Source organism: Cervus canadensis, chromosome 17 (assembly GCF_019320065.1).
Source record: "Cervus canadensis isolate Bull #8, Minnesota chromosome 17, ASM1932006v1, whole genome shotgun sequence".
Lineage (NCBI taxonomy): Eukaryota > Metazoa > Chordata > Mammalia > Artiodactyla > Cervidae > Cervus > Cervus canadensis.
The window spans coordinates 14,278,786-14,292,092 of NC_057402.1; the positions used below are offsets into that span (position 1 = coordinate 14,278,786).

The 13,307-nt window shown below is 45.6% G+C and overlaps 1 protein-coding gene across 12 annotated transcripts in view; it reads right to left on the minus strand.

Annotated features, from left to right (window-relative positions):
- The window catches only part of PPIP5K1 (diphosphoinositol pentakisphosphate kinase 1), a 40,045-nt gene that overhangs the window by 25,144 nt on the left and 1,594 nt on the right, over positions 1-13,307 (minus strand). For 10 of the 12 annotated variants that reach the window (XM_043490150.1, XM_043490148.1, XM_043490144.1 and 7 more), the window contains exons 2-20: positions 9,467-9,562; positions 9,020-9,194; positions 8,390-8,585; positions 7,850-7,940; positions 7,538-7,623; positions 7,082-7,236; positions 6,849-6,950; positions 6,226-6,387; positions 5,962-6,083; positions 4,649-4,750; positions 4,341-4,427; positions 4,145-4,220; positions 3,920-4,029; positions 3,751-3,833; positions 3,234-3,365; positions 2,935-3,056; positions 2,471-2,653; positions 460-601; positions 43-266 (exon numbers count right to left, since the gene is read on the minus strand). In XM_043490150.1, coding sequence (XP_043346085.1) covers positions 43-266; positions 460-601; positions 2,471-2,653; positions 2,935-3,056; positions 3,234-3,365; positions 3,751-3,833; positions 3,920-4,029; positions 4,145-4,220; positions 4,341-4,427; positions 4,649-4,750; positions 5,962-6,083; positions 6,226-6,387; positions 6,849-6,950; positions 7,082-7,236; positions 7,538-7,623; positions 7,850-7,940; positions 8,390-8,585; positions 9,020-9,166 — 2,322 coding nt within the window. In that variant the 5' untranslated portion in view covers positions 9,167-9,194; positions 9,467-9,562. Of the gene's footprint in view, positions 1-42; positions 267-459; positions 602-2,470; positions 2,654-2,934; positions 3,057-3,233; positions 3,366-3,750; positions 3,834-3,919; positions 4,030-4,144; positions 4,221-4,340; positions 4,428-4,648; positions 4,751-5,961; positions 6,084-6,225; positions 6,388-6,848; positions 6,951-7,081; positions 7,237-7,537; positions 7,624-7,849; positions 7,941-8,389; positions 8,586-9,019; positions 9,195-9,466; positions 9,563-12,246; positions 12,355-13,002; positions 13,081-13,307 lie in introns of those variants that run through there. The other 2 variants (XM_043490141.1, XM_043490142.1) reach the window with 2 other exon arrangements.

The following is a 13,307-nucleotide window of genomic DNA, read 5'->3' on the forward strand; positions in this document are numbered from 1 at the left end:
AGTGCTCCTGGCCCCAGACTCGATCCCTTCCGTGAGACACACCTGGGGAATAACTACATCAGCCAGTGCCTTAGAGAGACGGAGCAGTTCTGCCGTGCCTTCAAGTCCCAGACTCCCATTGTGCTGGACATCATACTTGACACAGTCGTAGATGTCAGGGATCTTACTGATGTCATAGCGCCCACTCTTCTGCCGGAAGTCGCGCTCCAGCTTGCTCCAGCGCTGCAGCATCAGCTCTAATGTCTCGCTGTGGTAGAGCTGCAGGTCTGGAAGGCGGACAGACAGTCAGAGAGAGCCAGAGGCTTTATTTAGCTCTAACCGAAGACCCTGGCACATCTGAAGCAGAGCCAGAGAGATGAGGATGACTTGCCTTGGACACATACAGGAGGGCACGGGGTGGCCTGAGGAACCCGTCCACACCCAAACCCTGAAAAGGAAGACAGTAGTGTTTGAACCCACCTACAGACTTGGGGTCCTGCATCCGTTCCCGGATCTGGTGAGTGAGGTTTTCAATCAGGTCAAATACCTGATCACAGACCTTCACAGGATTCTGGATAACAGCCATGGAGCTGAGCAGGGAAGTGCTTCCAGTGGGAGCCAGCTGTGGAGAATGGAGAGATGGAGAGCAAGACAGACTCAGTGCCAACTGCCCAGGCTCCTGTGCGCTCATCACAGAGACTGCCAGCAAACTGGCTCTGTCTGTCAGCTTGCTCCAACAAGCATTCTCAGGCTTCTGGGAACACTAGCAGTTCCAATGAAGGGACTGGCTTAGCACACAGCTACCTGAGAATGGGTCATCTTAAAAGTTTTGAAGTCCAGAGGAAATAAAACAGATCTAAGTCTTCTTGGAGGTTCTAAAATACTCAGAGAAAATGCTGGGGAATAAAGATTCAACCCAAATCCCCACAGAATGTTTTCATGAGTGGATAATAGAAATGACATTATCTTATTCCTCTAAACAAGATACTAGCTTGAACCTAGAGCAGAGGTGCTGCCTCAGAACTAAGTCCAACTCAAGTATGTAGGATGGTCCCAGTCAATGAAAAACGGGGAAGGGGAGAGGACACCGCAGGTGGAAAGCACATTCTACCTCGCTTGTCACAAGTTCCATTCTTGCTGGTAAAGGGTAGCAAGGGAAAAAGGAAAGATGCCTTAGCTTTTTTTGATTTGACATTGAGCAATGAATTGGAAAATAAGGTATCAAGGTCCTGCCCCTTTATCAAGGCCTGCTCAGAGAAGAACACAGAAAATGCTATTCTCTAGAATAGACCCTAAGCATCTAGGCAACTTTAAGAAAGATCCTAAGTAAGACTAGTTGAGCCTAGAATGGAGAGTGAGAAGATAAAAATGGTTTTTGTCTTAAGTTACTGAGTTTGGGGTGGTTTTTAATACAGCAGTAGACAAATTGAAAAACTCTTTTATTGAAAATCCTTGGGATAGGCTATGTTATGGAACTGAGAATTTTTTGGACTTTAAGAAGTTAATACAGAGCATATGCCATATGTTAGATAATACCTGCAGCAGGGCCTAGGGCATAACCAAACACTGTTCTATGTATATGTATATATGTATACATATGTATATATGTATATATATATGTATATATATGTACATGTATACATACATATGTATATATATACAGAAGATGAGATGGCTGGATGGCATCACCAACTCGATGGGCATGGGTTTGGGTAGACTCCAGGAAGTGGTGATGGACAGGGAGGCCTGGCGTGCTGCGATTCATGGGGTTGCAAAGAGTCAGACATGACTGAGCGACTGAACTGAACTGAACTGATACATATATACATATATGTATATACATATCTATGTGTATGACTATTTTACACAAGATGGGATACATAGAGATTAGAAAGAGTCTTGTCATGTTGGGTTTGCTGCCAAAGGAATCTCTTCTTTTTAAATTCACTTATTTTCAGCTGCGCTGGGTCTCTGTTGTTGGGCTTTCTCTAGTTGTGGCAAGCGGGGGCTTCTCATTGTGGTGGCTTCTCCTGTTTCCGATCACAGGCTCTAGGGCATGCGGGCTTTAATAGCTGCAGCGCTCAGGTTCAGCAGTTGCAGTTCCCTGACTCTAGAGCACGGGCTCGGCATTAGTGACACATGGATTTAACGGCTCCAAGGCATGTGGGATCTTCCTGGATCAGAGACTTAATCTGTGTCCCCTGCACTGGCAGGCGGATTCTTAACCACTGGACCACCAGGCTTACCTGCCAAAGGAGTCTTAGCGGCAAGGTTATAAAAATCTTTCTGATTTTCAAAATTGTAGATGACAGATTGTGGACCCACAGTTACCTCAAAGGGGGGGTAAGGATTAAATTAAATGACTGAGTGTATGGAAAGCATGTAAAACAGTGCCTGGCATATCATAAGTACCATTATTGATTGCTATTATTTAAAATTCTAGGAATTTGGGAGTGGGGTGTATTGGGCACAAAGATAGGGACAGCCTGACCTGATCGTAATCCTCAGGGCCAAAGGGCGCGTCCTGCTGCAGAATGTGATGTAGCCGAGCCTTCACACGGTGCTGGCAGCTGCTCAGGGAATCCCCATCGCTGTCCAAGAGCCCGTTCATGTTGGCACTCTTCACCATTTGTACCAGAATGGGTGTCAACTCCCCTTCTAGAGCCAGAAGGCCCTAGAGGGAAAGCACAAAGTGTATCAGTTTTCCTTCTGCTCTACTTCCCCTAGGCTTCGATGGTCCCAGAGATCAAATGAGAGCCGGCTTGGGGGAGCTGGGGTGCAGATCAAGGAGCCCACCCTATTAATTATTCTCAGCAGCATAGGATGTACTCCTACGAGAAGCAGAAACTTCTCTGAGTTGGCACACAAAACCCTCTGAAATTTCCTGACTAGCTCTCCAAACTCTGCTTCTCTACCTAATGGAAGCTGGGACTGTGGGAGAACTAGAGCGAGCACCTTAGCAAAGGCTGCGGCAGTCATCTGGACACGGCCCTCATCAGAGGCGTAAATCTTGAGATCATGGCGGAAAGTGCTATGGAGACGAAGCAGCCCACAGCCGGGAAAGCCAGCATAGTCACCTGCGGGCAAAGGGGAGGACAAGGAATGGACAGCTATACACACCCAAGAATGCTCATTTCCCCTTTAACCTCCCCAACACCTCTGTTCCTTTGTTTCCTCAACTTACTCTCTAATCATCTTATCTCGGCCCTGCTGTGTGTCTACACCCCCCACATCCCCGGTCAACAAACACTCACCCTGTCCTCCAGGGTACATGCAGCGGAAAGCTCGCCCCAGCTCCTCAGCCTGAACACGGCCAGCCGGGGTCAGTTCTCCACCCCATTTCAGTACCAGCAAGAGGGATGGGGCCAGAGCCTCCCGCTGCGTATCTGCAGGAATAAGAGGGAGTGAACAGGTCTAGACCTAAGGAAAACTGTATGTGCTTAGTCATTCACTGGTGTCTGACTCTTGCAACCCCAGGGACTGTAGCCCACTAGGCTCCTCTGTCCATGGGATTTCCCAGGCAAAAATACTGGAGTGAGTTGCCATTTCCTCCTCCAGGGGATCTTTTTGACCCAGGGACAGAACCCGCATCACCTGCACTGCAGGCAGATTCTTTACTGTTGAGAAAATGGGGAAGCACAAGGAAAACAGTGGGGACATCTAAATGTTAAGTTTTCTGAGGAGCCCAGAAAGGTAATTTGGGAGAGAGGTCATCTGAGGATTCAAAAATAAAAGATATGAGTGGTAATGGAAAGAAGTGTTATGTCTCACCTTGCCCCTCATTAGAAGCTTTTACTCCATGAGGGTAGTAAGTCAGCTGCACCTTCCGGTTGATGCCTGAGAAGTGACCGTACCTGCAGGATAAACCCACAGTTTGCTTTCTACCCCAGCACCCAATTCTTACTGCTATTGGCCCCCTTTTTCCTATTCCCTTTCTCACATCTCCAGCACGGATTTTAACTGCTCCAATTTCCCTGTCTTCTCCTCGATCTCACCACCTGGTTCTTTCTCCAGTTCAGCCAGTAGCAGCCGTGTGATGTCCAGCACCTCCTGGAGGAAATAATAGGGTATCCACAAAGGAGGCCAAGTCCTGGCTGGTTAGGCTTTCATCCTGGTCTCTGTCTTTTCATAGTACTGCTCCGGCCAGCCAGATTCATCATCTTACCTGTAGCTGCTCTGGCCGCTTCAGTTTTAATTTCCCTGTCTTGTAGCCACCATGTTTTTCGAATAGACTAAAAAATCTGAAGAAAGGAGGAGAAGCTTCAGTATGGGCTGAGAAAGGCAAAAACCTCTGAGAGGTGCCCCTCCCCATTTCCCTTACAAAAACCTATTTGTCCAGATTAGAACACTCGGCTTTTTACCTTGGGTGTGTCACCTCCATCTTCATCTTCTGCTTGGGTGTACGATCCCCGTGACGAATGATTGCAATGACACAACGAAGTTCCATCCTAAGATCGGGAATGCTGTTAGAGCCTCTTCCCCGTCCCACCCCACACCACCACCCATTTCATCCTACTCGCCACGTCAAAGAACACAGGAAAGACTATCTGAGATGAGGAATACAGGTAGGCTCCACCAGTCAGATGGCACGGGGGCAGAAAGTGAGCACTGGTCTGACTTAGATGTTTTAAGTGGTTACTCCAGATTTTTAACTTTTACTTTTGCTCACATAGTGCCGGAAGTGGTAGGGACAATGGGAATGTCCTCAGCCTCCATGGGGATGGACCACGGGATCTGGAACTGTGGGGCAAGCTCCCGCATTATGGTGTTTCTAGAAGGAGAAACACGAAGAACCCACATGAACATGAATGAACCAGAACATGTCTGAATGAAGTTCAAAAAAACTAACAATACATTAACATAAAGTCTAAAGATCTGCAAAAAAAATTCCTATTTTGTAATAAAGATTGTGTTTACCTCTGGGTGGGAGGGGAGGGGATGTTATTAGTAAGGGTTATGCAGGGGCTTTAACTCTATGTGCTTGATTTTTTTTTTTTTTTGGTTGCACCACACAGCTTGTAAGATTTTAGTTCCCTAACCAGGTATTAAACCCTGGGCCCTCAGCAGTGAAAGTGCCAAGTCCTAACCACTGGGCTGCCAAGGAATTACCTAAACTACATTCTTAATATTTTATTTCTTAAGCTCAATGGTGAATATACCGATATTCACCGTAGCCATCATTCCTTATACATTTTTGAAATTTTTACATATTAAAAAGTCAAGGTGAAAGACAGTATTATGGTATGATCATATTTAGTACAATAAGTAGTCTGTTTACATACAGAAGAAAAAGACATATTGTTATGCCTAAAACAGTTAACACTAATTCCCTCTGGGGAGAGCAATGTTGGGAAGGCAAGAGAGTTGAGGAACCCTTTCTCTACTTTCCTTTTTCACTTTTAAATCATTTTTACAGCATTTAAAGTACAGGCAGACCTCAGGGACATTGAGAGTTCAGTTCCAGACCACTGCGATATAGTGAATATCTCTATGAAATGAGTCACAGGAGTTTTCTTGTTTGGCAGTGCATATGAAAGTTACCGTGGTCTAGTAAGTGTGCAATAGTATTATGTCTAAAAAAACAATGTACATACCTTAATTAAAAAATACTTATTGCTAAAAAGTGCTAACCATCATCTGAGCCTTCAGCAAGTTCTAATCTTTTTGCAATAGTAACATCAAAGATCACTGCTCATAAAAAATAAAAAGATCACTGATCACAGATCATTATGACAAGCATAATAACAATAAAAAAGCTAGAAATACTGTGAGAATTACCAAAATGTCACACAGAGACATGAAGTTAGGAAATGCTGTTAGAAAAATGGTGAAAATAGACTTGCTCAAAGGTCGCCACAAACCTTCAAAATGTAAAAAAACACAATACCTGCAAAGTTCAACAAAATAAGGTGTCTTTAAAGTAAAAACTTCGCTATCCTCTTTAAGCCCATTCTCCCCAGCCCAGACCACTGTGTCCCTTACCCTAGAATCTTGGCACAGTCATCATAGTATTTCATTGAATTCTTGACAAAACTGAAGCCATTGACGTCACACACAAAGGAGTGACCATTGGCACGGAGGAGATCAAAACCACAAACTGTTTGCTGCAAGGGGAAGAAGGGAAGATGAGAACAAGAGAGCCACGCTTCCTTCTCAGCTTCGCCCCGCCAACCTCTCCCTCATGCCAGAGCCCCTTCCCTGCACCCCGCTCCTGCACAACCTCCCTGCCAAGGGGCCTCTCTTCACCTTAAAAGCTACGCAGACTTTCCTGGCCACCAGCTTTTCCATGGCGGTCAGCATGACTGGATATCGAATCTCTTTCCCCTCACTGTCTCGTTCAACCTTCCCATCCAAAGCTGGAGATTTTCTGGCTTCAGCATGGGCATAGTCTGGCCCCACTGTATATACCTGCAGGTACATAGCATCACTGAGTATGCCCATAGCTCACCCTGTATGTGAGAAGGCAATATGAGCGTCATGTCTGTAGGCTAGTTTCCCAGTAAACATACACAAAACAAACAAATCCCCTGAATATTAAGAACAAGAAGACTGACTTTTTTTTTTTTTACTGAGATGGAACTTCAGTATCATTAAGAAAGTTCCTCTATGGGACTCTAAAACTATCGCCTAGTCCACACTAAGAAATAACTTACCAACATTATTGCATTTTCCACATTACCCTTGCCCTCGCTCTGATAGTGACAATATAAATACCTACTTCCCCAATCCTTATCTTCACCTGCATATGAAAGCCAATCCCATTCACACTTTATTTTTCATAACTGCTTCCCTACACTTCTACTTGCTTCACAAGCACCCCACCCCACTCAGACATTTATAACCTCTTAAATCCCAGTATCCACCATAACCTTGACATCTGTGCCATCTGTTGGCATAAACTCCTCATAGATGTATGAGCCTGTCTTTCGGACGCTGCTCTCTGGAGAGTAAACACTGCTTCGGCTGCCAATCTTCAGGAGAAAAAGGAAGGGGAAGAGAAAAAAAAGGTTGCTTCTAATTTGTCCCCAAGTCTTCCAGCTTCCCTTCCGACAACTTCATTCTTGCCCATCTACTTCTCTGCCTCCCCAGATGTCTCCCACACCTTACGGAAGAGGCGCTGACTTCCTCCACCAGCTGAGCTGGGGTAGTAGATGTAAACGTTGTGGTCCTCTGCACTCACGGGCTTCTCCACAAAGGGCTTGGGAAAGACGGCTCCATTTACCTCCACCTGGTCTTCACCCTCTATCAGGTTGCACTCTGAAAGGTAGGTGTTCGGTCATTCCTAGGGCCCAAGAATGCTTCCAACTCCCATTTCTCTGAGTTTTAATCTCCATAACCCTCAAATTTATATGACCATACTTTAATAATAGATATGGTAACTAACACCTATATGAGAGGTCTCAGATTCTGTCCAAAGACCTATGGCTCTAGCTCTACCCGTAGTCCAGTAACCAAAGCCTCCCAGAGACAGGTGGCACATAGCTGTCTAGAGAATGGAGAACTGGGCTCAGTCACAGAAAGCGGGGCAGGGTAGGACTGGACAAGGCCAGGTACTCACCCTCAGGCCGGGCAGGGTCACGATTGAGCACAGCGTATCGAGGCAGGTCAATACCTTCCTCCTGCAGGATCCGGTACACCTCCCTCCTGTTACCCCCGAATAAATTAGCTGGGAGAGGTGGAAGCAGGTGACGAGGGGAGAGGCTAGGGATTTCATTCACTCAGGAATTGGGAGACACCCATGTACAGAACTCAAGAGGGTTTGGTACAACAATTCAGCATGTTTGTTTGACTCTGCCCCTCCCAGAGTGGGTTCTCTAAAACAGGCGTGATCTCGGGGCCACCCATCCCACCAGTCAACAGAAAGCTGTACCTATCCTGGATGTAATACTGCATAGCCAGGTCATTGATAAGAAAAGGGTTTCGAAGCTTGGAGTAAGCAACAGCTTTGTCCAGGGGAAAGCCTGGGATGGAGAGAGGAAACAGAGAGGTGGAAGAAAGAAAGTGAGAGAAATAGTGAGAAAACAGCAAGAGAAACAGAGAAATGTGTTAAAGCTATTCGTTGCCACTGAGCTCCACAACCCGTCCAACCCAGCACTCATCCTCCTGCCCAACTTCTCAAGTCTAGAAAATCCATCAGGAAAAAAGCAAAACAGAAACTACTTGTAGGGTCCTTCCAGAGACCAATTCTGTCAGAGATCTGAAGAATCTTAGAGCTGTCCTGAGGTTTGAATATGGGCTTTAAACTAACCCCAGCAACTTCTCCAAGATGTAGGAAAAGCAAACCCATTTGCACTGTTCTCTAGTGTTGGGAAGAGAGAACGACTTCTTTACTATTTGACAGTAAGAGCCTCATTTCCCAGTCCAGCATTCCCAACACCACTCCTTCCCATTTTCCTTCACAGACACCAACCTTTGGAGTGGAAGGAGATGAGGCAGTGGCAGGATGGCCAGTTTTCCACAGGTTCATTGAGGATCACGTCTTCTCCCAGGATGATAACAGTCAGGTAATCAAACCTGCAGAGTCGCTCTAGGATCTGGGTCATTGGCTTGGACTTGGATTTCTTGGTCATGGCACAGATGCCAACAATGATCTGAGGTTCAGGAGGCTACCAGGAGGAAGTGCCGTCAGGAACTCAGGAACTTCTCACCTGAACCCGCCTTTATCAGGGAACACTGACTCATCATCTCCTTAGGGCAGAGTTTCTTGTCAGGACTTTGGACTTGGGGGGTTAAGGTTGTCTCCTAACTCAGGCCTAGACTGGGGTTCCTGCAGGGATTCCTCCTGCCATGGTGTGTACTCAGGCAGAAGAGTCAGAGAACCAATAATCATGAGACAACAGGAGGCGGGCATAAGCATAGGGACTTCAAGGAGAGGCAGTCTAACCAGTCACCACTGCCCTTGCCTTTCATCAAAAGAGGGCCTGTTTATGACAGGGCGTCTAAGCATCTGGGAAGATCGGGAGGTGGCATCTCAATCCTATGGAATCTCCACTATGGCGGGGGTCCCAACGCCAAGTGACATCATGGCCCCCAGTCTTACCACTTCATCCTCCTCATCCTCGAGGAGCTCGCTGTCACTCTCTTCTGGCCTCATGCCGAGTCCACGGGGGCCCAGCCCCTCATCTCCAGCTCCAAGGAAGAAGTGGGCTGTGGCACTCTCGCCCTCACTGGCCGGCAGTGACCACATCCCCGCCGGAGCACCCGCTCATCCCGCCCTGAAATGGAGGGGATCCCCGTTAGCTCAGAATCCAAGTCCCATGGTAGTGGGTGGGGATGGGGGATGGGGAATGAGAAAATAAGAGGGAACTACCGAGGGGAAACAGGAAACAAAGCTACAGCGTCAAGGATCAACAGGGAAGGAGGCATGTGGGCTGTGACTGGCAATGACTAAAGATCCCCAAGAGAAAATCAAGGTTTCCCTTTTTCTCCTTGCTCACCCCACCCCCAACCACGAGCCTGGGATGAGAATCAGTGGATTAACCCTTACCGTGCCGGCATGTCCCTGATTCTACCAGCAGGAAAAATCATTAACTCTAGCAGCAAATGGGAAAGGCAGTTCTTCATGGAGGGCCACTGGTGATTCCTAACAGAAAAGAAGGTTAGAGTGACATTTCAACTTTGGATTCATTCGAAATCTTCCCAGTCCTCCTCTACCTCCCAATGATAAAAAGCAGAGACATCACTTTGCCGACAAAGATTGGTAAAGTCAAAACTATGGTTTTCCCAGGAGTTGTATGTGGATGTTAGAGTTGGACCATAAAGAAAGCTGAGCACTGAAGAATTGATGCTTTTGAATTGCGATGCTAGAGAAGACTCTTGGGAGTCCCTTGGACCGCAAGGAGATCAAAACAGTCAATCCTAAAGGAAATCAACATTCATTGGAAGGACTGATGCTGAAGCTGAAGCATGCTGAAGCTAAGTTCCAACACCTTAGCCACCTGATGCGAAGAGCTGACTCACTGGAAAAGACCCTGATGCTGGGAAAGACTGAGGGCAGGAGGAGAAGTGGGTGACAGAGGATGAGATGGTTGGATGGCATCACCAACTCACTGGATAATAGTGAAGGACAGGGAAGCCTGGCATGCTGCAGTCCATGGGGTCACAAAGAGTCAGACATGATTTAGCGATTGAACAACAATACAAGAGCAGAGGAACGAGAGAGCTCAGTTGCTTTTGCTCTTCACCTCTATCTTCATTCCTACCAAGGACTAACTCAAAAAAACATTGATTGATTGATTGGGTGCACCGTATGTTCTAAGCATTGTATAAGAACATTAAAATCCCTTTGCCTGCCACTCTCCTTCATCTACTTTACCGTAAGAGAAAGACACCCAATTCCAGAAAATCTGTTCAAGAAAAAAGGTCTAGTGCTAGTTGGGAAATTGAGGATACAGGCATCCATACAACAGGCCGCAACCCATTCTCAAACTGAAATTTCAGTTTTCTCTCTACTGTCACAGGGTACACAGACACAAGGCTGGTCTAGGCCAAGGTCCTTCACAACAGAAGCTACAACGAGAAAAAAAAAAAAAAAAAATCCTTCCTAGAGCCATTATCAGTGAGAATATATTTTTTAAAAATAATTTTATGTATCTATTTTTGGCTGTGTTGGGTCTTCCTTGCTGAGAGGGCTTTTCTCCAGCTGCAGTGAGTGGGAGCTACACTCTAGTTGCAGTTCGAGCTTCTCATTGCAGAGGCTTTTCTTGTCGTGGAGCATGGGCTCTAGGGCTCAAGGGCTTCAGTAGCTACATCATGAGGGCCCTGTAGGTGCAGTTCCTGGGCTCTAGAGCACAAGTTCAGTTGTGGCGACACAAGAGCTTTGCTGTTCTGTGGCACGTGGGATCTTCCCAGATCAAGAATCGAACCCGTGTCTCCTGCATTGGCAGGCAGATTCTTTGCCACTGAGCCATCTGGGAAGCTCTGGCAATATCTTAGTTAAAATTGAATCAGAACAACCTGGAAGTTCCATTTTTGCACACATATAGAAGTAGTGGTTCTTAACTAACTGTGATTATACTGTGCAAGAAACAACTCTCAGGAGACACTTCTGGTTATCACAGTTTGGGAAGTGCTATTGGCATCTACGGAGTAGAGGCCAGGGATGCTGCTAAACATTCTAAAAAGCATAGCATATACCTCCACAACAAAGAATTGTCCAGTCCAAAATGTGAGTGGTGCCAAGGCTGAGAAACCCCCTGTAGAGAAATTTTCCCACGTATGTGCAAGAATATTCATAACCTACTGTTGGTAAGGGTAAAACCTAAGAACAATTTAGAGGTCACAAGTTAAAGAACGATAAGTATTATGCAGTATATACAAATGGCTGACTAATAGCAATTATTAAAAATGAATCAGGGGCAGGGTTCCCTAGTGGTCTAGTGGTTAAGGATCCATCTGCCAGATCAAGAGACTTGGGTTCGATCCCTAATCCAGGAAGACCCCGTGTGACTCAGAGCAGCTGAGCCTGTGGGCCACAACTATTGAGCCCGTGCTCTAGAGCCTGGGAGCCGCAAATACAGAGCCCACGTCTCACAACTGCTGAAGCCCGTGTGCCATAGAACCTGTGCTTGGCAACAAGAGAAGCCACCACCCTGCAGCTAGAGACTAGCCCCCACTCTCCACAACTAGAGGAAAGCAAAGAAAACCCAGCACTGCCCTCCCCCCAAAAACGAGAGAATTGGGGGATAAATTAGGAGCTTGAAGATTAAGATATACACACTCTCTATATAAAATAACTAAACAACAAGGACCAACTGCATAGCACAGGGAACTCTACCCAGTATTTTGTAATAATCTATAATGAAGGGACTTTCCTGGTGGGCCAGTGCCTAAGACTCTGTGCTCCCAACGCAAGTAGCCCAGGATTGATCCCTGGTCAGGGAACTGGATCCCACATGCCAGAACTAAAGATTCCGAGTGTTGCAACTAATACCTTGTATAGCCAAAAAACAAACAAACAAAAAAACTATAATGGAAAAGAATCTGAAAAAAGAATATATATATGTGTGTGTATGTATATGGACGTGTGTATATGTATATATATATGGATCAGTTTGCTGAAACTAACACAACATTGTAAATTAACTATCCTTCAATTTTTAAAAAATGAATCAAAGCTATATAAAACATGAACAGCTTCCAAATGCAAACTGCAGAAATATACATGAAGGACAATTCTACTTGTACAAATAAAAATACTCCAAATGTTTACGACTACATACATAATTAGACACATCTGTTAACACTAGATCCTGGGGATACAAGTACCTGTTATTCTTTTCTCCCAAAATGAAATTGAGTCATATCAGCAATTTTCTACATTCTGCAAAAGTTCTCAGAAACTCTGACCAATGGATCTAATGAAAGCCACAAACTCTGTAAGTAAACGGAATGATTTAGTCTTTAGTCCTCAATAATACCTTTCTGTATTTTTATTTTAAATCCTTACACTTCAAGTGAACTCTGAAGCTTTGATTAGAAAGGCACAGCTAATCTTTATACAGATCTTGACCTTTCTAGTCTTCATTACCTGCTTTTCTCTGTTCTTCCACCACCAGACAACGCTCTCCTTAGACTTAACATTTCCAGATGTGCACCGTAGGCCTTACACATACACACCCCTCCTGATTACAGGCTATTTCTTTGAACTCCTTCCTAGTGACCTGACCCAGTTTCCATGACTTGTGACATTCTCAAGGTCCTTGTACAGTTTAAGCAAGCCGAAATTTGTGGCAGGCTTTATCCTTTCTCTGAAGCAGGAGCTTTTTCTACGTCTAAGATTCCTAACCCTTCACACTTTCTGCCACTAAGCCCTTCCTGGTCTGCTACTGAATGTACACGATCACATTCTTGAAATTCTATTTTAACTCTATAACAGGAGACGGCAATAGAATAGCAAAGGAAAACGTGTTCACAAATGTGGGGCTGAAGGAACATGAAAGGTCTAAATTCATAGTTAACAAAGCAGAAATAGAAGCCTGACAGAAATAGCTATGAAATAAGCCAGGATTTATTTAGATGTACCTCTGGGAGAAGCTGGGCTTTAACGTGGTGTTCCAACAGCCATGGCTGGTTTCTGTGCTCTTCTCCCCTTCCTCCTCCCTCCTTCCTAATACTTTGTTGCAAAAGAAAACTTCAGACTCTACAGTTGGCTAAAGGGCAAGTCTTACTGGGGCCTGAATCTATGTGGAAGGGAGTGACGGAGAGAGGGAGGAGACAGTAGGTGAGGAGAGGGAGGGGCAGGGGCACAATCTCCTCAGGAACATCTATGTTAAATTGGATCTAGAGAAGGGATGTGGTTTCCCTGGTGGCTCAGATATTGGAGAATC